General features: G+C 43.2%; 2 protein-coding genes across 5 annotated transcripts; one reads left to right on the top strand and one right to left on the bottom strand.

Annotated features, from left to right (window-relative positions):
* Positions 1–7,847: 7,847 nt before the first annotated feature.
* Positions 7,848–11,816, top strand: LOC139637458 (glucose-dependent insulinotropic receptor). The gene is made up of 2 exons (XM_071506183.1): positions 7,848–9,493; positions 10,305–11,816. The coding sequence occupies exons 1-2, from the start codon at positions 8,935–8,937 to the stop codon at positions 10,985–10,987; spliced, it is 1,242 nt and encodes a 413-aa protein (XP_071362284.1). The 5' UTR covers positions 7,848–8,934; the 3' UTR covers positions 10,988–11,816.
* A 3,068-nt stretch (positions 11,817–14,884) lies between these two features.
* Positions 14,885–25,418, bottom strand: LOC139637606 (dual specificity protein kinase CLK1-like). Of its 4 annotated transcripts, XM_071506443.1 has the most exons (15): positions 25,289–25,411; positions 24,399–24,497; positions 21,811–21,878; positions 20,770–20,881; positions 20,353–20,447; positions 19,232–19,394; positions 18,740–18,806; positions 18,490–18,603; positions 18,232–18,398; positions 17,130–17,218; positions 16,876–16,996; positions 16,687–16,769; positions 16,426–16,505; positions 15,396–15,486; positions 14,885–15,306 (listed from the first exon to the last, which is right to left on the bottom strand). In XM_071506443.1, the coding sequence occupies exons 4-15, from the start codon at positions 20,807–20,809 to the stop codon at positions 15,151–15,153; spliced, it is 1,266 nt and encodes a 421-aa protein (XP_071362544.1). In that variant the 5' UTR covers positions 20,810–20,881; positions 21,811–21,878; positions 24,399–24,497; positions 25,289–25,411; the 3' UTR covers positions 14,885–15,150. The 4 variants fall into 4 exon arrangements, with proteins under 4 accessions (XP_071362544.1, XP_071362545.1, XP_071362543.1 ...); XM_071506444.1 differs by lacking the exon at positions 24,399–24,497 and having other exon boundaries at positions 14,885–15,303; positions 25,289–25,418; XM_071506442.1 differs by lacking the exon at positions 24,399–24,497 and having other exon boundaries at positions 15,037–15,306; positions 25,289–25,418.
* Between the last annotated feature and the right edge of the window lie 1,188 nt (positions 25,419–26,606).

Here is a 26,606-nt window from a genome sequence, read left to right as displayed (position 1 = left end):
GCATAGAAATTAAAATAGGTATTGACATTTTAATTTTTTTTATTTAAACACACACACACCTAACAAAACAAGTAAAGTACTGAAAAAAATAGAAATAGAAATACAGCAATCAAGTAAATGTGCTTTGTTAAAATAAAACCAAAATGTTTTTGGTATAGAGTAAAAATAATAATAAATAAACAACATAATAAAAAGAAATATAATACAATGTGTTTATTCAAGTTTATGGTCATTTTGGAGGCTGCAGTTTGTGTTGCAGTTCAATAGCACTGTATTTGTTATATGAGAGGTGTTTCTAATATTTTTCCCAAACGATTTATATCAGTGAAGATAGAATATAATCTTCATGATGTTTTAGGCCTAAAAACATAGCAACTGAATGTATATATTTTAATTAGACATATGGTTTATTTGCAATAAAAGCAAAATATTGATTTGCCCTAAAATATCATTTATGCCCTGCTTCAGTTTCATAGCGTCTACTATGACTTTAAGCCCAAGTGTCACATTTTAACAACTTAAAAATGATTGAAACTTAAACTTCAAAGAGCCAAGATGATGGTTCTGCTGAGTATTGTCATCATCTGACCATCACAAGTATTTGTTTCAGGTAATCTATGGGCTTTATTCCCACAGACCTTGAATGCAGCACACTCTTACAAAGGCCACAGTGGGTGGGGAACTCTTGTAACCACAGGGGGTTTCAGAATAAAAGCGTGCACTTGTTAAATTCACTTTTTTTGATTTGGTACATTTTTATTGTCGTCATTCTAAAATGTTTGTTTGCTACATCTTTATGCCTTAATGAAAATAATAACACAGCACAGATTTATTGTTGATTTATATTATTTATTATTGTTTTGTCTCCAGTATATTTAAATCATGACATTAAAAACCTCAGACACACCTGCCGTATGGTCTTACATTGCTCAGAGACTCACTTCAGGTTAAAGTCATCAATCATATCACGTCAGTGGACAATTGTCATAAGCCAGTGTTTACACTCCATCCACCACTGTTCAACAGCCACTCAATTTTTCTAAACTTCATTCATTTAGGAAAACACCTTGACAAAGAACACCTAGTTTTAACCTCCACTGTGGAGCAGTTAATCCTCCTGGGTGGTAACACATTCACTCAGTTCACACAAAGGGTGAAAAATAAAGCTGTTCACCACAGCATCTTTTACAGCATCTTTTCAGGCAGCACAGAATAATGCAGCACTTTCACTTCACTCAAGCATTTCAGCTGAAATGATATCTGTGATCGGCTGTTTCACTGAACAAGTTACCACATCCCTTCGTCCGTCCAGCTTTAAGTTGCACTAAAAATATACTTACTGTGTAATATGTGATTGCACAGGGACTTCAGATGTAATACTTTTAGCATTACTTGAGTCTGCTTTGAGACAGTTTTGCAACAAGGCAAATTTAAATTGCCCACTTTTTAACCTATATGTGGCCTCTGACCTGAGGTGACCAAACATACTTCCTGTTTCTTTTTTAATAACGATCTGTGTTTTCCTGATAATCAGTCTCATTGTAGGCTCAGAGTGAGAGAAATAAAAGAAATAGTCTGTACGAAAACTGTTGCTTCCCAGAGAAATGGGGATATATGTTTTATTTTAAATGTGTTTATTATTGTAACCATGACAACCAAGGTGTGGTACACCTGCCACCATAGGGGCGCTATTTCAGGAGACACTCCTATGGATCGTAACAGAGGGTTGATAAAAATGTCCTACATGGTTGTTCAGGTTGGAGACTGAAGCATTTTGCTGCTGCTGGTGCTGGGTTTGGGTCGACCATATTCTGGGACAGATCTGATCATCCTTATCTATTGCAAACTGATTATGTCTGTCCTCAGGTCCCTTTTGAATCTGGTCTCCTCTCAGACCTTTTCTTGAAAATTAATTAATTAATTTCCAAATTGTGGACCTGCATAGACCTTAAACATGTTTGTTTTTAAACCTCACTGAACAGCGATCACACTCAAACCACAGGCGGCCAAGAAGAGCTCCACATGAGTTACTCTGTGGCAGCTGTTAATGAAGGGAAGAGAACATTTGCTCCTTTACATTTGTCAGATTCGTTCAGCCAGAGATATTTCTTCAAACTTCATTCCTCAGCATGTGCAGTAAACAGCAGAGCGGCCGAGCCCAGTGAACCCTGTTGATGTCCTCACCTCACCTGCATCTCACACAGCAAATATCCATGATGTTAACGTCAGTAGAAAAATAGACATTTTTAGAGACTCTCCTCTTCAGCTTAAATACAGTCAGAGAAATTCAGTAGTGAGCAGATCAGTGGCACAGTTGAGATAATACTGCATTGACTGACACTCTACAGTCTGAGGGTGGAGCGACACCATCCCTCTTCCTGTGTTTCTTTCTTATCTTTGCAACTGGCAACGAGCTACTGGAGGCCATGCTTATCGACAGCCAGAGCCAGCGCAGCCACGGGACCGGTTCAGGGTTAGGTTACTGGCTCAAACACGTGATCACAGAGTGGTGCGCAGTAGCCTGATGACACGCTGGTAAAGCTGCTGGACGACCGACGCCAGATTCCTAAGGGAGAGGAAAACAAGTGAGAGTAAGGGATGAAGACACTGGTGAACAGGGAGAGTGACCCCCCTCATCTCTCCCCCTCATCTTGTCATTGTTCTGTTGTCTGTTGGTAACATAGGCTTAAAAATACTGGGTTACCAGTCAGGTTGAACCTTTGGGCATCATATTCAAATGTCTAGTACTTCCACAAGTCCCTCTCCCTAGCAACATGTTCCAGCTGACAGGAGCCTCAGCGGGGGTTCCCACCCTCACCACAAGTTTGGGTTTACCAGGTCTGTCCGACAGTGCCTCCCACCATCTGATCCAACTCACCACCAGGTGATGATCCGTTAACAGCTCTGCTCCCCTCTTTACCTGAGTGTCCAAGATAACGGCCGCAGATCTGATGACATGACCACAAAGTCAATCATTGATCTTAGGCCTAGGGTGTTCAGGAACCACGTAAACTTATTAACCACCCAGTGCTCAAACATGGTGTCCATGAGGAGCATTGAAGGTCATTAACAACGAACCTGGCCTTTTCAGGGCCCCACCTAAACACCTCAAGAAGGCCAGATATTCCCAACTGCTTAAGAAGAAACAAGAACTTGTAGTTGTGTAGAAGTGACCGTCTGTTCTCCAGGGAGAACTCCAGCACAGAGGCCCTAAGTTGGGGGCTGATGACTCACACCCTGGGCACCTCTGGAACAGGACAGAGTTCAGCCCCTCTCCAGGAGTTCGGTTCCGGAGCCAGTTCTGTGTGTGGAGGTGAGCTCAACTATATCTATACCTGTGGGACCTGTACCTGGCTGAATATCTTGGGTCAAGGCCCATCTGGCCTCTGCCCTGGGATCAATGTACTGTGGGAAACCATGGGAAACCCTACCACCAACAATACAGCTGCCACCAGAACAGACAAACCATGGTAAGACAGGGATTCTCGGGGAAGACAAAACTCAATCTTCCTACAGAACAATATGACAGGTCATTGTAACACAAAAGTTCTTATATGTTTGTTCAAGTTTAACACATTTACTCACCGAGCTCCCACAGAGAAGCAGGTGTTGCGGTTCGGATGGAGGCAGAAGAGCGAGGCCACACAGTAAACACAGCACAATAACATGGACAGCAGCCGTCTCTTTAAAGACATCTTCAGTCTGACAGAAACACAAATGTGATCAGTCTCACAGCTACCACTGTCACATTATCTACGGCAGATCAGACGAGACGAGGACCGTCTCGGGTACAGCAAAGAGATTCAAGTGAAAGGTGGACTGACGTCGTCCTGGAAGAGTCTTGTTCCAAAAACATATGATCAAGTTGTCCTGCAGTCTATTGATGACAATAACAAGAGGCTGATGTGCTTTTAATCAATTAATTAACCAGGAAGTCTCTTGACTTTACATGACATTATGATGTCTATAAAAGAGATCTGGTGAGAATAGCAGCACAATCGTACAGGGCCTGAGAGACATAAAACTGGAATATTTCAAATGAAATGATTTTAATGAGGCGTTTGAGTGCCTGGTATTACAGCAGTGTTTCCAAATTAAATTTGTCTAATAAATGATTTCAAGTCAGGTATGTGTCGAGTAAGAACTCAGAACAAGCTTTGGGGAAACTGAAGTTCCCCACACTGACGATCTGATCTCTAAATCCACCTGAAATGCTGTTACAGATTTCACAGTCCACACAACACGTTTTTACAAGTCTAACAGTTTATTCTTGTCCTCTGTGTGACCAGAACAGAGCTGAAGCAGCAGGGTTAAAGACTGAAATATGAAATCTGTAACATGTTGAGGTGAAAGTGAAATGAATTTGAGATCCTGGTCTTGAGAAAACCCCAAGACACAACTCAAACTCTGCTGCAGGCCTCACTGATGTGGAGCAACAACAGAAACTAGCAGATTAAACCCTGCTGCTGTTGAACAGCACACGTGACAGCATCACTCAGTTCACATCATCATCATCACCTTCACAGTCCTGAACGAAGAACTTTTCCTTCCAAAACTCGAGGACTCCTCACTTTGGCTCAAAAGTTCCTTCAAACCAGATCCCAGGCTGAGGTGGAGTCTGGAGTATCCGTCACAGTGGGTGGAGGGCGGCGTTGGCAGAGGTGTAAACAGGATCCCGGCTCCCTGGGTGCTGCTGGGCACTGGGCACAATTACTGCTGACCCACACTTTGTTTTGAAAGGTCCTGAAAGGTCTAGCAGGGGTGAATAACATTCCTACATTGTGTGTCTGTTGGAGCTATTTTGGTTTGTCGGGAGGGAGGGAGGAGGTGGGGGGGTGGGGCGGGGGGTGGGGGGGTAATAAAAAGAGGATCTTTCCTCTCAGGTTGCCGTGGACACACACTGAACCCAGTGAAACTGTGCCCTGCTGCTCTGTGCTGGCTGTGGGCGAATGAGAAGGTGTGAAGACACTGAACAGTCAGACCTGGACAACACATTCAGATCTTTACCAGTCAGGTCTGGTTTTAATTTTAAGCTAAATGCTAACACCAGTGTGTAAACATGGTCACAATGATAATACTAACATGCTAATTATTACTAAACAAGAAGTTAGTTTGACAGTTTGACCATAAACCAAAGTACTGGACAAACTAACATTTTGACCTGATGATGACAAATCAAAGGTGTTTTTCACGGCAGACGTGTCGACATGTGACCTGGACGTGTGGCTCAGTTCCAGCTCAGCGTGCACATCATCAGGACCCTGCAACCACGTCACTGGCACGCCTCCTGTGTTGCGCTCTGATTACAGCAGTGGGATCAGGTGCGCAGGTGTCGGGCTGCGAGCTGCAAATCATCTCCAAACACTTTAAATACCGAGCTCCGACTCCACCACGACACCAGATTGTAGACTCATTGACTTTTGTTGCAGCTTTTGCTAAGTTTGCTCCTCCGGCTCTGGAACCAGCTCTGGATCGTCTCGGCTCCCTCCAGCTCTCAGGACTCACTCTGCTCAGCTCTCTCTGCTGCCATCACAGCCTCAGACTCCAGCTGAACCTTTCCCCTGGTTCCCCCAGCCTCAGCTCTCACCTGGCTGCAGAGACCCTGCTGCCGCTCCCCACCAGCTTATTAATAAATGATTCCTCCTTAAATGCCTTGCCTCGGCCTCTCTGTTCTGCACTCACCTGAATGGAAGGTGGTTATTTGTAAGGTTATCAATAACACAGCTTCTCCTGCTGTCGAGCCAAATGTTGTGATGTTGAATGTGACAAATACTGTGACCATCCATTCAGCAGCCACCTACACATCGATCTGCTGGTGGTGCTGAAGGAGAAGTCGGGATTATTAAAGTCATGATGATTCATCCTCAGGGAACCATGAATGTATATTTTCAGCTGGTCCATGTGACAGATGTTAGCTCACAGGAAGAAACATCTGAGGATCCACAAAAGTTATTCAGATCCATCTGACAGGGACGTTGAATATCTGTGAACCCTGATGCCAAAATCTCATGTCTGTGTCTTTCTTGCCTGATACGTTTCCTCCTGAAACTGTCAGTTTGATGTTCCTCACAGTCAGTCAGACATGTTTCTGACTGATGTCTATGCCATGTTCAGCACCTGAGCCACACCTGGACCCAAACTTAAGATTTGTAATTAATCTCTTGGTATTTGGCAGATAAATGTAATAAACATAATTTACGTCCTCCGACCTGAACAACCACACAGTTAGTTTTTTTCGACCCACAGCAGTGTCTCCTGAAGGGGTGGTCAGGCGCACCAGACCTCGGTTGTCATGGTTACAATAATAAACACGCAGACTGCACCAAGAGCGGAGTACCTACCTTCATCACCATGGTTACTATAGCAACAGTCATGTCTTGGTTAGGTTCAGGTAAAGATGGTGATCTGCGTTAAAATAAGTTCTTCCTCAACATCAGATGATCTTTGTTGTCATGGTTACAACAATAACAATGAACGGTCATGGATCATAGAAACAACATAAACTGCTCCTGTCACATGGGAATCGAACACCGCTCTCCTGGGTCATATTCATCCATCCACCACAACCTCCTCCTGACGTGGACTCTGTCGCTCTATAAACTACGTCACCGCACTTTTCCCTTTGCTCCTGTCATCACTACTACGACCACTAGATGTCGCCTAGCAACAAAACCTAACTATGGGTCATGGTGACCTGCTGACAGACGACCTGTGGGCTCGTACGTTACAGGACAGTCTTCACATAATGAGACAAAAGTCTTAATGTTTGCAAACCTCCATGATGTACAACAGTCTCCTTCATTACAGGATATCCGCAGTGTGAGTGGAAAAAAACCTGCTTCCTTCTGTTAAAATTTGATTCATTTTCAGGACAGTTTGAGGCATCATTTTTACTTTCTGAAACCCGGATCCATGACGACTTGTGTTCTGCTCCAACTTCCTGTTTTAGCTGGAAACATATTGACTCATGGAAGCGAAAGTGAAATGTTGTTTCCCTGAAACAAAGCCGAAAGGTCATTGGCAGACACACCACCAGGACTAATCATTAACCAGATTAAATTTAGGCGGGCACGTCTCAGATCACTCCGTTCTGTGTCTTTCTTTAAATACTTTGTCTCAGAACAAACTGTGGCTGCTGCTCAGCAGTTTGAGAGGCTGGTGTGATGCCAGATGATGTTTTGAGCCTGTGCAGTGAGAGAGAGAGCATCATTAGCCAGATCTATTTGTGTGTGAATCCTGGTGGAAAATGGTCCCATCATGCCAGATGTCTCTCCTGGGGCCTGAATGGGACGGCAGCCAAGCAGGGTTAGAGTTTAACTAGGCCCATTCAGCTTTACACAGCACACAAACACGCCTGCAGCTCTGTGTGTTTTCAGACTGAGTGAATTTTAGCAAACCTGAAGACGCACAAGCAAATAACACAGAGCTCTGGGACATTTTTCTTTACACCAGGCTGAAGAGTCAGAATGCCCTCCATGAGTCTCTGCTCTTCTGTGACAGGTTTGAGGTGTTTACTGTAGGACACTCATCTAACCTGCAGAGTGCTCATCTTACTGCACGGCACTGGCTGATAGGATGTTATCACACCTACACTCTGTTTCCCTGCCTTGTTGTGTTGCAGGGTTTTAATTACACATTATCAGTTCAATCTTTTGCTGTAGCTCTGGATTCATATTTTATTAGTGGAATTTGCTTAAAACAAGTAAAAACATAAAACAGTCCTAAATGGAGCTAGGATTACAAGTAAGTCAGTAAAGTTTATTTGTGTAGCACCTTTCACAGAAAAAAAACACAATGTGCTTTGCATCACAAAAAAGTACAAAAGTTTAAGACAAAAAAATGGGAAAATAAAAAAAGATACAATAAATAAAAGGCAATAAAATAAAATGGAGGAGACAGAAACTAGACAGAAAGATTCACCAAAAGTTATAGAGTTATAAAATTAAAATTATAAATTTACTCAGCACCACCCCAACATGGATAAACCAGCCCATCCATTCATCCATCCATCCATTCATTCATTCATTCATCCATCCATTCATCCATCCATTCATTCATTCATCCATCCATCCATTCATTCATTCATTCATTTATCTCTTCCCCAGCTATGTAAGGTCTGGTTCTCTGTGTTAAATTATCTTCAACTATGCTCAAGTATTAGTTTAAAGAATCTTCTGGATTAAAAATAAACCGAGGTGAATTTATGATAAAAATAAAGATCCTAGTTGCTGGGAAGGAGCCAGCAGGAGGCGGCTGGGACAAGGGTCAGTCTCAGCCCCAGTGACGCAGCAACACAAACAGCTCATCAGTGCACGCTACTTACTTATGTGTATGTGGAGCTGTGTGTGTGTGTGGGTCTATAGGCTGTGTGTGTGTGTGTGTGTGTGTGTGTGTGTGTGTGTGGGTCTATAGGCTGTGTGTGTGTGTGTGTGTGTGTGTGAGGGGAGGGACGAGCGAGACCTGCTGATAACACTGTGAGTGCTTCTCTCCCTCTGCATTTGAGATGGGGATTTGAAGGACAGTGATGCGACCGGTGAGATCGACTGGACGTTTCAGGAACCAGTTTGTAAAACTCTGACATCAGTCACTGCGGCGCCGTCACATGACACTGGATTAAGATAACAGGACTTTGGCTGAGAAGATTCTCCATCAAACTGTTTGACGCTTGAAATCTTTGTGCAGTCGCATGTCAAGATACTGGAGCAAGTTATTTGACATATTTTATATTTCAGTATAAATTCTTAAGTTTTAACCCATTTAGTTTCTGTGTAAATCTCAGCTGTTTGTGATGGCAACGAAGAACCTTTTGTGTTATGATGGTCCACGGCTGTAACGGATAAGACTCTCTGAAGACTCTGGTGGCAGCGGTGGCAGCTGTCTCAACTGCACTTTGTGACTTTCAGCTGAAAATTTTTTGTTTTTTTTGACATCAACATGTTATATTTGACTGGACAAGCAGACCCTGAACCCACCGTCAGCATGATCCCTGACTGCATGGACTCCAACGAGCCCACTTCCCAAAGCGGAGTGAGGCCTCGGGTGATGGGTGTGATCCTGAGCATCGCCGCCTGCCTCATCATCTCCACCAACCTGGTGGTGGCGGTCGCTCTGCTAAAGCTGCTCCTTAAGAAGAGAAGCCAGAGCTGGTGCTTTGTCCTCAACTTGGCTCTAGCCGACGCCCTGGTGGGTGTGGCCATCACCGGCCTGGCCACAGAAGACTTCAACAACAACAACATCCCTCAGTACCAGGTCACCGCAGACCCTCCCACGAACGCCACGCCTCCTGCTTCCGGGAAGACTCGGTGTCTGATGCGGATGGCCTTCGTGACCTCGCCCTGCACAGCATCCATCATGTCCATGTTCCTGATCTCGCTGGACCGCTATGCAGCCATCAAGATGCCGCTGCGGTACTCTCTGCTGTCTGGGAAGGGGACGGCAGTCGGGTCCCTGCTGACTCTGTGGATCAGCGCCATCACTGTGGGATTCTTACCAGGTGAGACTTGAAATGTGCAACTGATTAAAGAATTCACTGTGTGTCCATGCAGTGGTCTCACTGAGATGAATGAAGGGTCTGTCTGAGCACAGCCAGGTCTTCCACTGGAGACCAAATGATACCAATGATGTTGATGTCTAAACTACAGGAGCATCTTCCCTGCTGGCACGCAGCTGGGCGCCAACAGCGTTACACGTTGATATTTGGTTGAATGTTGGCTGTGACGTCAGGTGACCCAAGTTCAATGTCAGGACGCCGTCTAATGCACACTTCAATTTGATGTAGAAAACTGACGACAGCTGGCGTTCATGTTTTGTTGGTTTTAAGTTGTGTGGTTAAGTAAATCCAATGTCTTCCAAACGTCTCACACTCAACGCCATCTTGACATATAAAATATTGACAATCTAGTGCGAGCAGAACCCAACATCTGCTAAACATCTAGCCAACGTTAGCCGAACTGGTATCAAGCAACTCTATAAACCTTTTAGAGAATAACAGTAAAGAAAAACAGTGTTTTTACCATTGTAGACATTTTGGGACCAGAACATTGTCAAAAAAGAATAGTTTGAGTTATACCAGGGAGCTGAGTGTTTGACTGAATGAAGCTAATGAACTAGTAAGGGTTAATGTAGTCTGACCCGAGGTATGCATTCAACGGTTAAACCACCTGGGTCTGGTTTTCTTGGAGCCAGTATCCAGTGGCCTCAGGGAACCTGAACGTTGTATTTTTGTTTGAGGACTTTTCTCTTGATAATCTTTGTCAGCAGCCGTAGCGTCGTATGTGAAATAACCCATGTTCTCTGCTACGCAGTCATGGTGCGGCAGCTGCAGGCCACGGAGAGCTACAACGGCTTTTGCGCTTTCTTCTCCGTCATTCATGAAGTGGGCATCATCGTCCTGTTCAGCGTGTGCTTCTTCCCTGTGCTCTCTGTGTTCGTCTACATCTACCTGGACATCCTGAAGATCGCCTGCAGCCACCAGAAGCAGATCTGTCAGGTCAGGCAAGCAGGTTCCAGGACGGCTGAGCACCGCGACTCTCAACATTACCAACACCACCACCAGCATCAGCAGCTAAGAAGTGGTTACTGGAGTCACGTCAAGGCCCTGAGGACGGTGGCGGTGCTCGTGGGCTGCTTCTTGGTGCTGTGGTGTCCCTTCTTCGTGGTTTGCATAGTTCACGTTCTGTGTAAAACCTGTGGACTCGCTGGCGTGTTGGAGAATTATGTGTGGCTGTTGGGACTGTCCAACTCACTGATCAACCCCCTGGTGTACGCCTTTTGGCAAAAGGAGGTGCGGCTGCAGTTGGCGGCCATGTTTTCCTGCTTCACAGGCAGGTCGATGGCTGGTACCACCGAAAGATACAGCCCTCAGTTACCTGTGCAGACTCAGACCTGTGTTTCTGGTGGAGACACCGTTAACCCCTCACTGTTGCAGCCAATCACCTGCAACAACGAGACTCAGACTGTGGCCCTGCCTGCTACGAGAGGCTCGTGAGAGAAACCAGAAGCCCAGACAGACAGAAACAGAGATCATGCCGAGATAGAGCGTCTTATTAACGTGAATGATGCTTTCAGAAACACAGACGACTAGAACACGGGTCTATAAGCCAAAAATAATACACATTACTTTAAAGTACTATTTTTGATATTAAATTTGAAATGGTGCAGTGTTCATTATATTGTCCTCAGCTCACTCTGTTCTTACAGTGCTACTGGGCCTCAGCCTGATTCTACCCAGTCCTTTTAGGCCTGAGACCAATCATCTAATAAAGTTTTAAAGTCAAAACCTTTGCTCCCTTTCTCTTACTGCAGTTTTTCATTCAGTACTAATGTAGAAGTATAATATGTTGGCAGTGAAAAAATAACACATTTCATGTGGCATTCAAGGAAATTTCAGGTTTAGTGTGCAAACTTTGTGTTGGTCCACATCTTCGGTATTAATAATATTAATAATATAAATATAATATTATTATTAATATTTGATGTATTGCTATGAAATGTTGTGCAGACATTCGTGATCACGAGAGGATGAATTTACACGACTTTAGTGGCCCCTTGACGTTCCTCTTGTGCCACCATGAGGTTCACATTTGTGCCCCCACATGATGAACTGGATTAAAGTTGGTGATCATCTGATTTTTAAAATGTTGATTTGTCCAGAAAAACTCATTCCCATCAGCCTTAGCTGTACTTAGTGTTTAGTGCTAATTAGCAAAAACACCCCAAAAACTAAGATGGTGACCATGATAAGCATTATACCTGCTCAGCATCAGCATACTAGCATTGTCATGCTAACACCAGCACAGTTAGCATTTAGTTGAAAGCACCACAGCCTGCTAGCTGCTAGCACGGCTTACAAGACCATTGTACACACCAAAGATTTACTGAAATCTGAGAATAAGTCAGAGTGGGTTAAAAAAAAAACACGAGCTGTCTGATCATTAAACCGGTGTTATACAAACTCAAGGGGAAGCCAAACCTGTTTGCAGGAGTAAATGAAGGTGAGCTCTGTGGTCTCTCATACAAATGATCTTAAACAGAGCAGAGCTCCAGGTTTAGGCTCGTCAGTCAGTTTACCTGATACATGATGAGACCACAGATGATCCACTTCTGCCCGGTGAAGTGACACCAGTGCACATTTGTTCCATGGTTCCTGTGAGACCAAAGGGTCAGAGGACAGTGGCAGCAGGAGGCAGGAAGTTCAGCGCTCCAGTTCACAGGCTTTGGCTGAGAAGTCCACGGAGACTTACAGAGGATACTGCCTGCGTGCAGCCCGGGGGAAAACCCACAAGAAAGAGGCCTGTAATGTTGAAAATGAAAGAAAAACCCAAATAAAGATTTTCCTCAAGCAAGTCCAGTTGCTCTCCTGTGGCTGTTAGAGATACCATGACCTGGATGACTGAGACTCTCCACAGCTCATTGGTGTTTTTGACTTGGGCAGTAAAAAATATAATCACCAATTTGTTTTTTTGCAGTGAATTTTGGTTCTGACTGACTGACTGACCCCACCCCCCCAACACCTGACTACATTTGGTGTCACGAAGTGGGTGCCACATGTCTTGTGAAGTATGCGGGGCGTCCACAGCCACGTGTCACATTTTTCTGACAGCAGCAATAAATCTGATTGGTCCTAAATAACATACAACTAGAGGGGAGACCACAGACCTCCACCAAGGCCAGTGTCACACATCATACACCAGACTTCATAGAAAGACATAGAGTTTGCTGCAAATCAGTTCAGTTCTTTTTTACACAATCCTGCTGATAAACAACAGTAATTTAATGACTGAGACCATGTAAAGTATCATTTCCCTTCACATGTCCAGCTCTTCAGTCTTGATTCTTCAGTTGTCCAATGATGCAAATAAACAATTGAAAAATAGGAAACTTTTCCATCATTACTAAAAGGTTCTGAGCTATCAGGAGATTTGCCCCCAGCTGCCTGGTTTTATTATTTGGGCTGTTTCCACCAACAAAGAATAAGCTCTACTGAGCCCACGGTTCAATAGACTCAGCTCAAAACACAATGACTGCTGATCGTCAAAAACCAAGTGTCATTGCATTTTATTAAAACTCAGTATAACCCCTTAATGTAACTTTATCTAAAAAAACTTTTCTTTTATTTTATTCTGTTATGCATTTTTCATGGTAACCATGGTTTAAGTTTGTTTACTGATAAAAACAAACAAAAGCTTCTTTATGGTTCTGGGCTCTGATTTGGTTCGTTTTTGTCGGTCCAGTCTTTCAACACTGCTCAGGACTTGGGTTACAGTCAGGTCACTGACACTGCGACAGGAATTTAATATCCAGCTGCTGAATCCCCATTTGACAGGAACCTGTTTTGTTGAGCTGCTTAATCAAAGAAAATCATTAAAAACACAGAAGAAGCATCTCAACATTAATCAGCACTATTCAAGAGGAAGCAGTTATAACGACAAACCTGAGGAAACATGCAGTTAAAATAAAATTCTATACTCACTGAGTGGCTCAGCTAAAGTGCTGCATCCTGTTTAAAGTATGAAGAATTAGGTGAAGGCTTCTGCAGCATGAAGCTTTACTCCTGCACCATTCTGACCGTAATCTAGAAACCAGATCTAAAGGTTCGTTCAAGTTCATAACGCCATAAATCTGCAGGTTTATCACCAGAGAATAAGACTCTCAGTCTTATCCTCCAACATTTACACCCCAACAAATCACAGCTCCTTGGCTTTAGATTTGTGATGTCTTTTCTGTGCCAAGTAGACTGACAGATCACAAACAACAGGCAGCAAAGGTCATGAGACAGAGTGGAACCCACGACATTATACACAAACGATGGGCCTCGCTGTTTAATGCTGCTTTATCACATCCATGTGATTTAGTAGCTTTAAGCTGATAGCAGACGAGCCTGTTGTTTATCTGAGCACATGTAATATTTTATAGCTGGACAACCACTCAGTCATGGAAACTTCCTCGGCTGCTTGAATCTTGATAAATATCGCCCGCTTTACGTGTCAGCAGTCTGAATCAACAAAGCAGTTAAATCAGTGGATGTCAGGGATTTCCATTTGGGGTTAGATGGCCAACGTTTACTTCAGCATGACAGACTGTAGCGTCGACATGAAGTCTGATCAGCCTGGCTGGAGATGGAGCTGATTTACCTTTGCTTGTTTTGTCGTGTAATGTTGTACTGTGCAGAATACGCCCTCCAAGACCATTCTGTATTATTTCTCTGTGGTTTTAAACATTACTGTCGTCATGCTGGGACAGAACATTTCTGGTTTCTTACAACCTTAATCTTATTTTTGTAGTTTTGAGCATCACTTCCTCAGTACTCACCAAGGTAATTCCTGAGTGCTGGTGACACGGTGACGTCTCTAAAAAGGAGCCACACAGGGTGAAACACCAGCAGTCAGACGATCAGACAGTTATCAGCCGAGGATGGATGTGAAACCTTGTTTTTGTACTTGCGTGGTTTTTAAAATAATGTAAAACAGGACATAAGGAGCGTATACATGTCTGCCTTACACCCCAGGACTGCAATGGAAATACGTAATTAAGTAAAAGAATTGTGTAGAAGACCTGCTGTGTTTTAATTTATTCAATTAAGTCAATTAAGTCAATTAACAAACAGGTTAACAGGGAAATGTTTCACTGTTTTGACAGGAAGATAAAATGCTGAAAATATTCTGAGTGAATTTTTTCTGCTGCCCCCATCCACAGCAGCTCATCGCCCTGCACGTGCTCACAGCTGCTCCCTGACTGGGTCTGAATCTACTGCAGCTCACACACTGACCTCACACAAGTCAAATAACCACAACTATCACTTTAATGTGACTTTCCTCTAATAGTAGTCATCGTTCATTGTAAAAAACCAACAAAACAAACAAACAAAAAAGAGAACTGAAAAAAACAAAATGCAAAATATTTATTAACAAACTGTGAAGGAACACGAGGAATTACTCTGCATTAGAAGTGACTTTTCACGACATGCAAATTTATTTCAAATATACAGGAATGCTGCTCACAGATATCACAGCTGTAAGTGTCAATGACCATCATCCATCACAATTACAAACCCAAACAGTTTAATCATCACAACACTGAAAACACAGCCTGAGGTAGACGCTGAATATGTGTGTGTGTGTGTGTGTGTGTGTGTGTGTGTGTGTGTGTGTGCTAACTGCGCTGGTGGGTCTGCATCCTCAGCGGGCTGAAGAACGGGTGCCACAGCGCCTCCTCCAGTGTGATCCGTCTGCAGACGTCGTACTCCAACATGCAGCTGAGCAGGTCGAACAGCTGCTGCTCCTCCACGCTCTTCCTCTGCATGTACTGCTGAGAGACAGACACTACCTCTCACTTCCTGTTCCTGCCACCTCTACCTCACGGCCTCAGCTGATTGGCTGATACAGGTGCATTTGTACCTTGAGTGGTTTACAGTGCGTCCTGATGTAGTCGTCGGTGGCGCTCTGCTTGTCCCAGTTCAGACGCTCGCTGTGCACGTAATGCCGCTTCCTACACACACACACACACAGACACACAGACACACACACACACACACACACAGGTTATAATTAGCTGCAGGTAAGATAGACACACCTTTCTCTTCTCTCCATTTCACACCACACTCACATTTAATAAATGGTATAAACAGATAAACTGTGAGGCTTAGTACTTTCAACCATGAGCAGGAAACAGCTGTCACCATAGATACTGACAGACACACTGCAGGTGCTCAATCCTCTAGTCTTGTCATCTAAAATCTTTGCATGAATTTTCATGCATTTATTGCATCTTTTAAAAGCTGAAATATCACAAAAATGTAATGCATGAATGAAGTGGAGAAGTTGGTTCATCAATATAAAAGAAAATCCGACAAACACATGGATGGATGGGTGGATGGATGGATGGATTGATGGATTGATGGATGGATGGATGGATGGATGGATGGATGGATGGATTGATGGATGGATGGATGGATGGATGGATGGATGGATGGATTGATGGATGGATGGATGGATGGATTGATGGATGGATGGATGGATGGATGGATGGATGGATGGGTGGATGGATGGATGGATGGATGGATGGATTGATGGATGGATTGATGGATGGATGGATTGTGCACTGATTCCAAACTGATCCAAGAACATATAAGATCATTTCTACAGCCTAAATTAATTAACACAAAAGTAGCAAAAGTTGTATTTTCCCTTTTTTTCCCTTTAGCCTAAATTTGCATTGATCAAGTTACAGGTTAAAGCTGCAGATGTGGATGTTAGTTCATCAAGTTGATTCAACTTCAAGAATTAATGTTGTTAATTCATAAAAGCATCATAGAGAGGCAGAGTCAGCAACGTGCAGATGTAACTTAAAATGATTAGGTCTGCAGAAGGTAGGAATACATGGTGTGTGTGTGTGTGTGTGTGTGTGTGTATGTGTGTGTGTGGTCACCTGGTCCGTCTCAGCAGGTGGGAGGGAATCGGTCCCAGGATTTTCTCCATCATGGCCAAATGTTCTTTACTGTCGTGGGTCTGAGACAAAAACAGGCAGAGAGTCTTACCACAGTTTCTGTGTGTGTGTGTGTGTGTGTGTGTGTGAGTGTGTGTGTGTGTGAGTGTGTGTGTGTGTGTGTGTGTGTGTGTGTGTGTGAGTGTGTGTGTGTGTGAGTGTGTGTGTGTGTGTGTGTGTGTGTGTGAGTGTGTGTGTGTGTACCGGAAACAGTGTACGTCCCAGGTAAAACTCCATGAGAACGCAGCCCAGACTCCAAACATCACATGACTGGTTCCAGCCGAGATCTGAGCACAGACACACGGTTTAAAATAAAACATGGATTATTGAACATACTGGTCCAGTTTAGTATATCTGTGTGTGTGTGTGTGTGTGTGTGTGAATTGTGTGTACCCAGTATGACCTCTGGAGCGCGGTAATGGCGTGTTGACACCAGAGATTCATGGTGTTCGTGGTCAAATGTGGCGGTGCCAAAGTCCACCACCTTCACATCCAGACTCCTCAGTTTCCTCTCCTTAAAGACACACACACACACACACACACACACACACACACACACACACACACACACACACACACACTGATAAACACTCTTTACAACCGGACAAACTTTGGGACGACATTGTGTAGTAGTAGTTGGTATTTACCGTCTCCGTCCCCTCGCCGCAGTCAGAGGACACGAACAGGATGTTCTCTGGCTTCAGGTCTGTGTGGGTCAGTTTGTTACGATGCAGGACTGTGAAACACACAAAAACACACAAGTTGTAGTTGTGCATTCACTGAAGGTTTTCTTTCTTCTCACAGCACATTTATCAAAAGGTTTCCTCAGATCCTGATGAGTGTGAGTCTGCACTCTGACCCTGCTGAACCTTCATCCGTCTGCGTGGATCTGATTTCAAACGTCCTGGTTTCATCAGATCAGTCTCTGAGATTCCTGCTCCACCAAAACCAGGAGCTAAATATTCTAATTCTGTTTTCACTACTGATTTTTCAAACTGTGGATTTGTTTGCTCACTGACAGGTCATTTACTCTGTAATGTGTTAAAGTGGTGTCATGATAAACAGGTATCAATGATAAATATCGATAGTGTGTTAATACACATGTGATAACGTGGTGATGACAGATGTTGTGGCTCCTTCGTTCATTTGTTGCCTTTTCACCTGCACTGAGTGTAATTGTTCCTTTTGTTCTTTTTGGGTTTTTTTTCTAATTTTGTATTGATATTGTGACAATATCATTATCATAAATTATTTTGGCCACAATAGTCATGTAGTTAAAATCTATTATTATTATTATGAAAAATCTCCGTCAGACATGATTTTGTTTTTTCACTGGAACAGTCACGACTGAGTAAAACCAAGAGAAACATGTAAAATTAGAATATTTACATAATTAACTTTTACTCTATACATGATGAAACTTATTAATAGATTAGCCAAATTATAGTTATTTTTCAGTTGATCAGCTAAATGATTATTGAGCTGCTTGTTTTAGCACTTTCTTGTATTTGGATATTTCTTCTGGTAAACGTTGAATATTTCAGACTGTTTTCTCCACAGTGTTGTACAAGAACATCAGACTTTTATATTATTGGCTGCTGATGGATGATGTCACTAACAATCAGGGCTAAAACGACCTCCACTAAGAACAAGAATCTCTGAGATCACCGCCATGGAAAGTTGCCACAGATGAGGAGGTCAGGTGTCAGAGGTCACAGGTACAGGTCACTGCGAGGACACCTGACTCACAGCAGACGGCTCTGAAGATCTGGAAGGCCATGTGTCTGATCTGCTCCACGCTGAACGGCAGGAACTGGTTCAGTCGCAGGAACTCAAAGGTGCTGAGGCCGAGCAGCTCGAACACGATGCAGACGTGACCCTCGTGCTCGAACCAGTCCAGCATCCTCACACAGGCGCTGGCAGCAGAGAGAGAGGAAGTGATGCACCTACCTGCAGCACCTGGTTCAACAAAGGATCGACTTGGTTAAACTGAGGATCTAAACTCACAAGCTGTTGTCGTCGTCCAGGCTGTTGATCTCCTCCAGCACTGTGATCTCAGACCTCGCTACTTCACGGAAACACTCAAAGTTCTTCATGATCTTCACAGCGACATGCTCGTCTCTGTCCAACGTAGAGACAGGAACACACACACACACACACACACACACACACACACACAGAAAAAGAAAGAAGAACCTGCATCAGTCCCATAAACATGATGATTACATGACGATTAAACTGCTTCTGCTTTTCTTACTTGTCTCTGTCGACACACTCCACCACTTTTCCGAAGGCTCCTTCTCCCAGTGTAGAGACGACCTCGTCTGGGGAAACACACACATTCATCAGAGCAGCATCAACCATGTGCTGAAAGGCTCCTGCAGCTACAGCAAATACATAAGTGACCACCACCAAAATAAACAGGATTCAGAACAAACTGACTGTGGTTGATCAGGCTGTAACCTGCCTCCACATTAATGTCGTTAATGTTGTTAAATTAGATAAAAAGTCTAAGTACTTTCAAACACTTTGCTGTTCTTTAGCCTGTGAGTCTGGTTTGTGTTCACTCAACTAACAACCTCATCGGTGCTGATTCAGCTGGAGCCACTGGAGAAACCTTAGAGTCATGACCTCCGGAGACAGAGGCAGGAACTCACTGGTGGTGCGACTGCGACCTGCGACCCTCATGTTAGAAAGTCGCCACATCACAACAGAACAGACATTAGAGATCAAGGAAAGTGTTGCGTACATCTCTCTTTCATTACCAGGCCGACGTCATAGACCAGGTGACCCTCTTCGTCGTCCTTGCAGCTCCCTCCCTTGGGACTCTTCTTCACTCCGTCATCATCATCAGCACTGACAGCGCTGTCACAGAGAGAGGCAGATTCAAGGCGGAGCGAGTTGTCCCCGGGCTGAGGAGGATGGTGGACCAATGGGAGATGAGGTGAAGGGATGAAGGCAGGTATTGGTGGTCAGGTTCGAGACATAGAGGTCGACATATGGACAAGACAAGAAGACAGGGAGACATTTCAAAATACAGAAAAAACTTATATCACAGAGGATTGAAAACAAGAAGAGGAACAAAAACCCAGGTCTGTCCTCGTGTATCATCAAGCCACAAAAATAACTGAGACTGTTGTCACGTAACAACCGAGGTCACAGGTCGTCTGTCAGCAGGTTACTATGACTCAGAGTGAGGTTCTGTTGCTAGGTGACATCTAGTGGTCGTAGTAGTGATGACAGGAGCAAAGGGAAAAGTGCGGTGACGTAGTTTATAGAGCGACAGAGTCCACGTCAGGAGGAGGTTGGGGTGGATGGATGAATATGACCCAGGAGAGTGGTGTTCGATTCCCATGTGACAGGAGCAGTTTATGTTGTTTCTATTATCCATGACCGTTCACTGTTATTATTGTAACCATGACAACAAAGATCGTCTATTGTTGAGGAAGTTATTTTAACCCAGATCACCATCTTTTCATAAACCTAACTAAGACATGACTGTTACTATAGTAACCATGGCTACGAAGGTAGGTACACTGCTCCTGGTACAGTCTGCATATTTGTTATTGTAACCATGACATACAAAACAAATAAGGACACTCTCACTTTTGGCTGCTGCAGCTTTAGAACTGATTCGTCGACCTCAAGTCTTAACAACACAAAACATAGACGACACCAGTTTTTGGACGAAACTCACCTGTTCAGAGAAGTGACAGGTAAAACAAACACTAACGGTGGATAACTAGACAGTCTTGTTACATTACACTGCTGCGCAGAATTAGATCATACTAAATAAGCAGTCAGCAAAAACTGTATTTTACTGTATTTTGGAATATAAGAGGAATAGGAACAAGATGAAGACTATCGTACCGAGTTATCAGTCTCTGGGGTGGTGCAGTGGGGGCGTTGGTTGAAGCCTCCAGTTTTTCCCTCAGTGTTTCGTTCTGTTTTGGGGTCGTCATCATCTACAATCAGAGAGACAGAGGTGATTTCAGTCACTGTGAAAACTCCCATCAGAGGAGACGAGAACATGGTTCAGATCCAGGCTGATGATGGACAAGCTAATAAAACCACACACACACAAATAAAAAGAAGGACACACACAATTAAGAACATTTAAAATAAACTTCTATAATGAATTGAATGAATGAATTGAATGAAAATGTACTTGCAGGTATTACTAAATACTTATTTGTTGAGATCTTATGTTACATACTGACTCAGTGTGAGCTGCACTAGATGTGAATATCAGTAAAATGACCAAAACACAAGTGGAGATGACGTTACCTCCTCTCCAGGAGCCACAGTCGTTGTCCTTCCTTCCCATAGTGCTGCAGTCCACGTTGGGCTTCGTGACCCCACTGCCCCCTCTTCTCCAGCCTCTGGAGGTCTGATAGAACTGGACAGGCAAGAAAGAGAAACACACAGGCAGAGCGACCAGTCATGTGAGCGAGGCGCCACAGGAAGTCTGGTTTACTCCTGTGGTCGCTGCTTTATCTCAGACTGTGATTTGTCAAACTTTGCTGAACTCTTATCTTCTAACTTTGTTCTTTAGCATTCAGTGTTACTTCACTATTTATGTAGACAGTGAAAGAAGAGATGTAATAAAGGTTAATTCATTTAGCCTGCATGAACTAAATCATGCAGCAGTTCATTTGCTGTACTGTAGCACACGGTTCTTCTTCTTCTTCTCATGTTTTTTGGCGGTTGACAATCAGCTTTCTGGTGCATCACTGCCACCTGCTGGTGCTTCAGCACACATTTACATTAGTTGTTCACCAAAAACTTGAACGCATTCAAAATTGGTTTAGTTTTGATAAAGTGTCAACAAAATGATTCCTTCATTGTTTGTAGCACTGACATTATGTGTGGCTGTGTACAGCATGTTTTTATGCTAACATAATGTATGCTAAAGTAAGGTATTAGCTAATATATATATTTTTTTTTTAAATGTCTGAATCCTCTTTGGCATGCTTACTGTGTGCTTGTTAGCATTAGCATTAGCATGCAGCCTATACTGGAATTAGGTCAGTTTAGCACCTTGATAGAAATTCTGGACACAATAAAAAGTTGGGTCTCATCAGGCGTCACTGGGATTCACACCTTGTGTTTGTGCCAAATATCACAGAAATCCATCCCATAATTATTGAGATACTTCGTTCTGTTTCACACTGGACTCAACAACTGACTTTTATTTCCAAACTTAATTTACAGGAATAAAAACACATTCCTTGAATATCTTAATGTGCGGTTTCACACTGGTACTATTGAAGTGGTTTAAAAATAGAAAAATACTAGTATAGTACATAGTAGATAAAAAATACTCACTGATCTGTTGCTGCACCTGAACGAAGAGTAAAGATCCGAAACTCTTCCTCAGCGTCTTCCTCTTTCCTCTGTCAAGGCAGAAACAAAATCTGCTTTGACAAATCAATTCAGAACAAAATCTAAACAAAAACTGGAATGTCACGTTTGGAAACGTGCAGGAAGGTCACGGCTCGTCCTCTCCGCTCTGCCTGGTTTTCAAACCCTCCTTACTCCATAGCCCTGGATCCACGGGGGGCAAAGGTTTCCCCGTCTCCTCAGCCCCTGATGCCCTCTTCTCTCTTTTCAAAGCTATACATAGTGTTAGGCCCCTCCAACCTAAAAACCTATTGGTGTCTCTATCTCCAGGGCTTCCCCTGGCCTTTTGGAGGAGGCTTGGTTACGACCCCCCATTGAGCGGGGCAGCTTCAACAGGGTGAGAAGAAAACATGAAACTATAATGATCCCTGTGGGGAAACTAGGTTTTTAGAGCAGCTACTGGATACAGCAAAGTGAGATAAACAAGAAGAGGACAGTGTTATACACAACTGGAAATTATCAATGGAACATATTATAAATAAAGGCCAGAATTCAGTTGAAAAAGGTTTGTTTGACTCTTAAAAACAGATCACAAATATTGTTGTTTCATTTTAAAAAGGGTGAGTAGATAATTACTCTGCTGGACACTGCAGTTTTTTGGCAGACGTGTGGTCAGATCTTCCTCTAATCACAATTATGAACAAACACACTTTACTTTAACTAATGACACATAAATCATTGTATTGTTTTTTACATTCCAAATACATCATTCAAACAGTATGTGAACCCCATCAAACGTCAGGTTAGAGACACTGACTTCTGAAAAACACATTTTGAGTTTGCTGTTCAGAGGAAGCTTCTGCTGACATGAACCATGTCTTGCAAAAAATAGATCTCAGAAGATTCATGATCAAGCTGCTGATTGAAGCTGGAAAGTCCAGAGTCAGACACACTGACTGTAAACGGGGGGGGGGGGTGGACAACTCAACGTCACTGAGGGGAAAATGAATTCCCAAGTTTATCCAGGTCTCTATCAGGATCATGTCAGGGGGGCTGTTTTGTTTGAGGCCCAGAGAGGTTCAACCACTTATTAAATCCAAAGGTCGGCTTACTTTTCCACAGCACAATGAATGTCTGATGGGTATATTCAATAAAGATGCAGAAGATCATAAATATCTGTGTGAATTTAGTTCAGCTCGTTGTGTTTGTTTATACATGTGACTGAGATGAAGGTCAGCTCACATTTTATCACCAGTTAATGCAGAAAACAAGGTCATTCCAAAGGCTTCACAAACTTTTTCTATTTTCAGCCTTTAGTTGTCTACTACCTTCTTCCAGCAGCTGGGCAGTGTTTGTGGGATTGGCTCAAAATAAACTAGTGTGACCATGTTCATGGCCTTGAAGGAACATACCGCCCAGTGGCTCAGTGTGTGTCTGGACAATGATGGAGGCCCCTGGCAAAGAGGAATGAGCTATATCAGGCTCCCGATACCTGTCAGTAAAATCAGGCCATTGATGTTTATTAATGTCGATAAGAAAAGTAAATAATATCATCTTTTAATTCAAGTGGCTAAATCAGATTTTCCTTCGTTGATTGACATCTTGACAACAGCACGTCCACAACCTCACAGTTTGCAGAATCTAAAGTGACGGCTGGACCGTGGTCATCGCCCTCGTCAGTGCTTCTACTGTATCTTCCTGCAATGAAAACCTCTCCCGCCCTCTTCCACAAATAGCAGACATGCCATTCACAGTGGGGGGGGGGGGGGGGGTTCTCTCTCCCTCCATCTTATTTCTTATTCATCTTTTCATCACCTCCTCCTCCACCTCTGCTGTACACCTGCTATATCCTGATATGTTCCCATTTCTCCACATTTTTCCTCGTAGTAAAAAGTAAAGACACTAAAGACACATCGACCCTCAGAAGAGCACATCTGTGTAGAAATACACCTTAAACACACGATTATAACAACAATATACAGAGAAAATTAAAATTAAAATTAAAATGAAACCCTCTACTCTGTATTTTACTGTGCTCTTTTGAAATATTTACATGTTTGGTTGACAGGCCTATAACATGCCAAGGGACTTTGCTTTTTATAGCCGACAATGTGAGGAGTGTTTGTCGCTCCAGAGCAGGGTTCTCCTCCTCCTCCTCCCCCCTCCTCCCCCATCCTCCCTCCCCCCTCCCTCAGGAATAGCTCCGTGTCTCCACGCCGCCCGGCTCAGCTGCGTCTGATCGACTGCGCTGAGGACGACTCAATCCTGCTGACAACATGCAGGACTGTTGTCACTCACTTAGGACCCCCCAACACTCACTACTCACAAGTCACTGCCAGGAGTGCAGAGGATTTCACTCACGTTATCATGCACAACAAGGTCCTAACACATCCTGAGTCAGGAGGCCAGTTCAGTCTGCAGCCGCCACGACTCAGTGTGTCCAGAACCAGCAACGTTTTCACTGACCTGATGATTTTATCTTATACAGTTTAGTCTCTCTGTGATATAAGACTTTTCTCTGTTTTCTTTTATAAAAACAGAAACACTGATTTGAAGAAATGAGCAGTACTTACAGGTTTACTGTGTCTGAAATCCCTCTCCTGAGTCCCTGTTAATTCTTTGAGCTTCTTCCTTTAATGTAATTCGATGAAGTTCAGACCAGATGGTTGAGACTGATAATTGAAGAGGATTATCAGAGCCTATCAGTATTTTAACACTTCATCTGAAAATACACTGAGATGAAATCTAACATCAGTCTTAACTCTGTAAACTGAGCATCCCACACAGCTCCAACAATGCTCACTATGCCTGCTCACAACACTGCATAGTGTAGAGTACAGTGTGTTCATTCATGCAGCGCTCTAACGCTACTGAGTCACAGTCCCAGAGCAAAGCATGGAGCTGTAATACAGGCGGCTTAGCATCAATTAAATGTCTCAATAACAGATCTAATCAGATTTGTTACCAGTTACCACAGGTAATAAAATTTTGTAGCAGTCCCTATAAAATTATGAGGATGTGAATTGGGCTTATTTCTTGCCAGTCATAGTATAAGCACTTATTACTAAATGTAAATATAAGGCCTGATCCATGTAAGTTCTACACAGTTAAAAGTCCCACAATGTTAAAATGGAGACGTTCGCCCAAGACAGAGCTTTTAACAGACAAGCTGAGTAAACAGACTCTCAGTACTACAGTTAATAAAAGCTGTGCCAGACAAACAGGGTAGAGCTGATTAACTATATTAGTGCTGTCCTTCCTATTTTGGCAAGTGTGAAATCAAATTGTGGAAATCATGGGAAAGATATGGTTCTGAATATTAGCACAAACAAATCAGCTGCTGGCGACTTTAATTCAAAAATATCTCCTTCAGCTTCCAGAAACTCTACATCAGTCAAACCCTTGTTGAACCAAAGAGAGATTCCTGCTCTTATTGCTGTTTAGTGAGAGAGATTTTTCTTACCTCTCTTTATTATTGGAGCTGACCTGTCTCCTGCTGCTCCTCTCTGCAGACTCTGGTCTATCTGGGCTCCTACTGGTCAGTTTGAGCAGCATACCCTCCTCTTCTACCCTTCCTCGTCTTCCCACCAGTCTCTCCCAGTGGGAACGCAAAACACTTGTTGCCGCGCTGCATAGCTGCCAAACAAGGAGACAGAAATGGTGTCCGAGATGCAATAAAATATTATGACCCACAGAAAACCAAGACGTGGACATTCCTGTGGTCTTCTAGGCAGTAAAATACTAAGCCAGCCGCAGTGAAAAGGGACACGGGGAGCAGCTTCAGCCTCAACCCATGGCCTGACCCTGCAGGGGCTCCTCTTTCATCCCGCAGGAGAAAACATCGTGTACTGTGTCCGGTCTGGAACTGCAGGATGATGCACCAGATTTTATGATTAAGATTTATATCACTCCATGAATGATACAGGACACTGAAAACACGTTCAACTCGCATTTCCTGCCTGGCTGTTGGTTCCATGTAAACACAGTGTTACATAAGATTCAGGTCCACAACTTTACTAATAATAGAAATACTAATTAACTTTATTTGTATGGCATACAAGAAATGCAGCCGAAAGAAGTTACATGCAACAAGTGCTTCAGAAAGACATAAAATAACCAATAAAAACATACTAAAAACATTAATGGAAAATGAGATGGAAAATAATAAATAGAATGCATTAATTCAGGGCTATCACTGTAGTCAACAAGGACAAAAAGAAATCCGGATGACCGGATGATCACATAATAACTACCAATTACCTGTGCAATAAACTGGGCCTAAAGTGCAATAATCGGGCTTTCATTCATACCACGTGTAAATAGCTGTACATATCACTTCCCCTTTTATACCTCCTTTATTTTAATTTTGTGTTCTCTTTAAGTTTCTATTTATTTTATTTAATTACCATTGTTTGCACCAAGGGAGCAGCGCTCAAATTTCGTTGTACTATGTATAATGACAATAAAGGCGATTCTGATTCTGATTCTGATTCTGAAGTAATAAACTTTTTCTTTAAATGAGCTATTTATAAGTTTTGCTGTTGCTACATAGCTAACGTTAGCATCAATGCTGTTTACTTACCAGTCTTAATAAGACAAAAGGTTAAAATGAGCAGTCCTATTTCTTCAGGCCAGACTGGACGCCCCAGTGACTCGGTATCAGAAAGTAACAACACGGGCAAACACGGCAAAACCTCTTTTCCCGATGGACACAAACGCACCGCAGGTTTCGATTACACCAGGATCAGCCTCTTTCAGCTACTCCAGAACACTTTCCTTAT

This window comes from Trachinotus anak, unplaced genomic scaffold (genome assembly GCF_046630095.1).
Source record: "Trachinotus anak isolate AG129_WGS33_773 ecotype Australia unplaced genomic scaffold, CSIRO_AGI_Tana_v1 ptg000020l, whole genome shotgun sequence".
Classification (NCBI taxonomy): domain Eukaryota; kingdom Metazoa; phylum Chordata; class Actinopteri; order Carangiformes; family Carangidae; genus Trachinotus; species Trachinotus anak.
The sequence above is the reverse complement of the archived record's forward strand: the minus strand, read 5'-3'. Positions and strand labels throughout refer to the sequence as shown.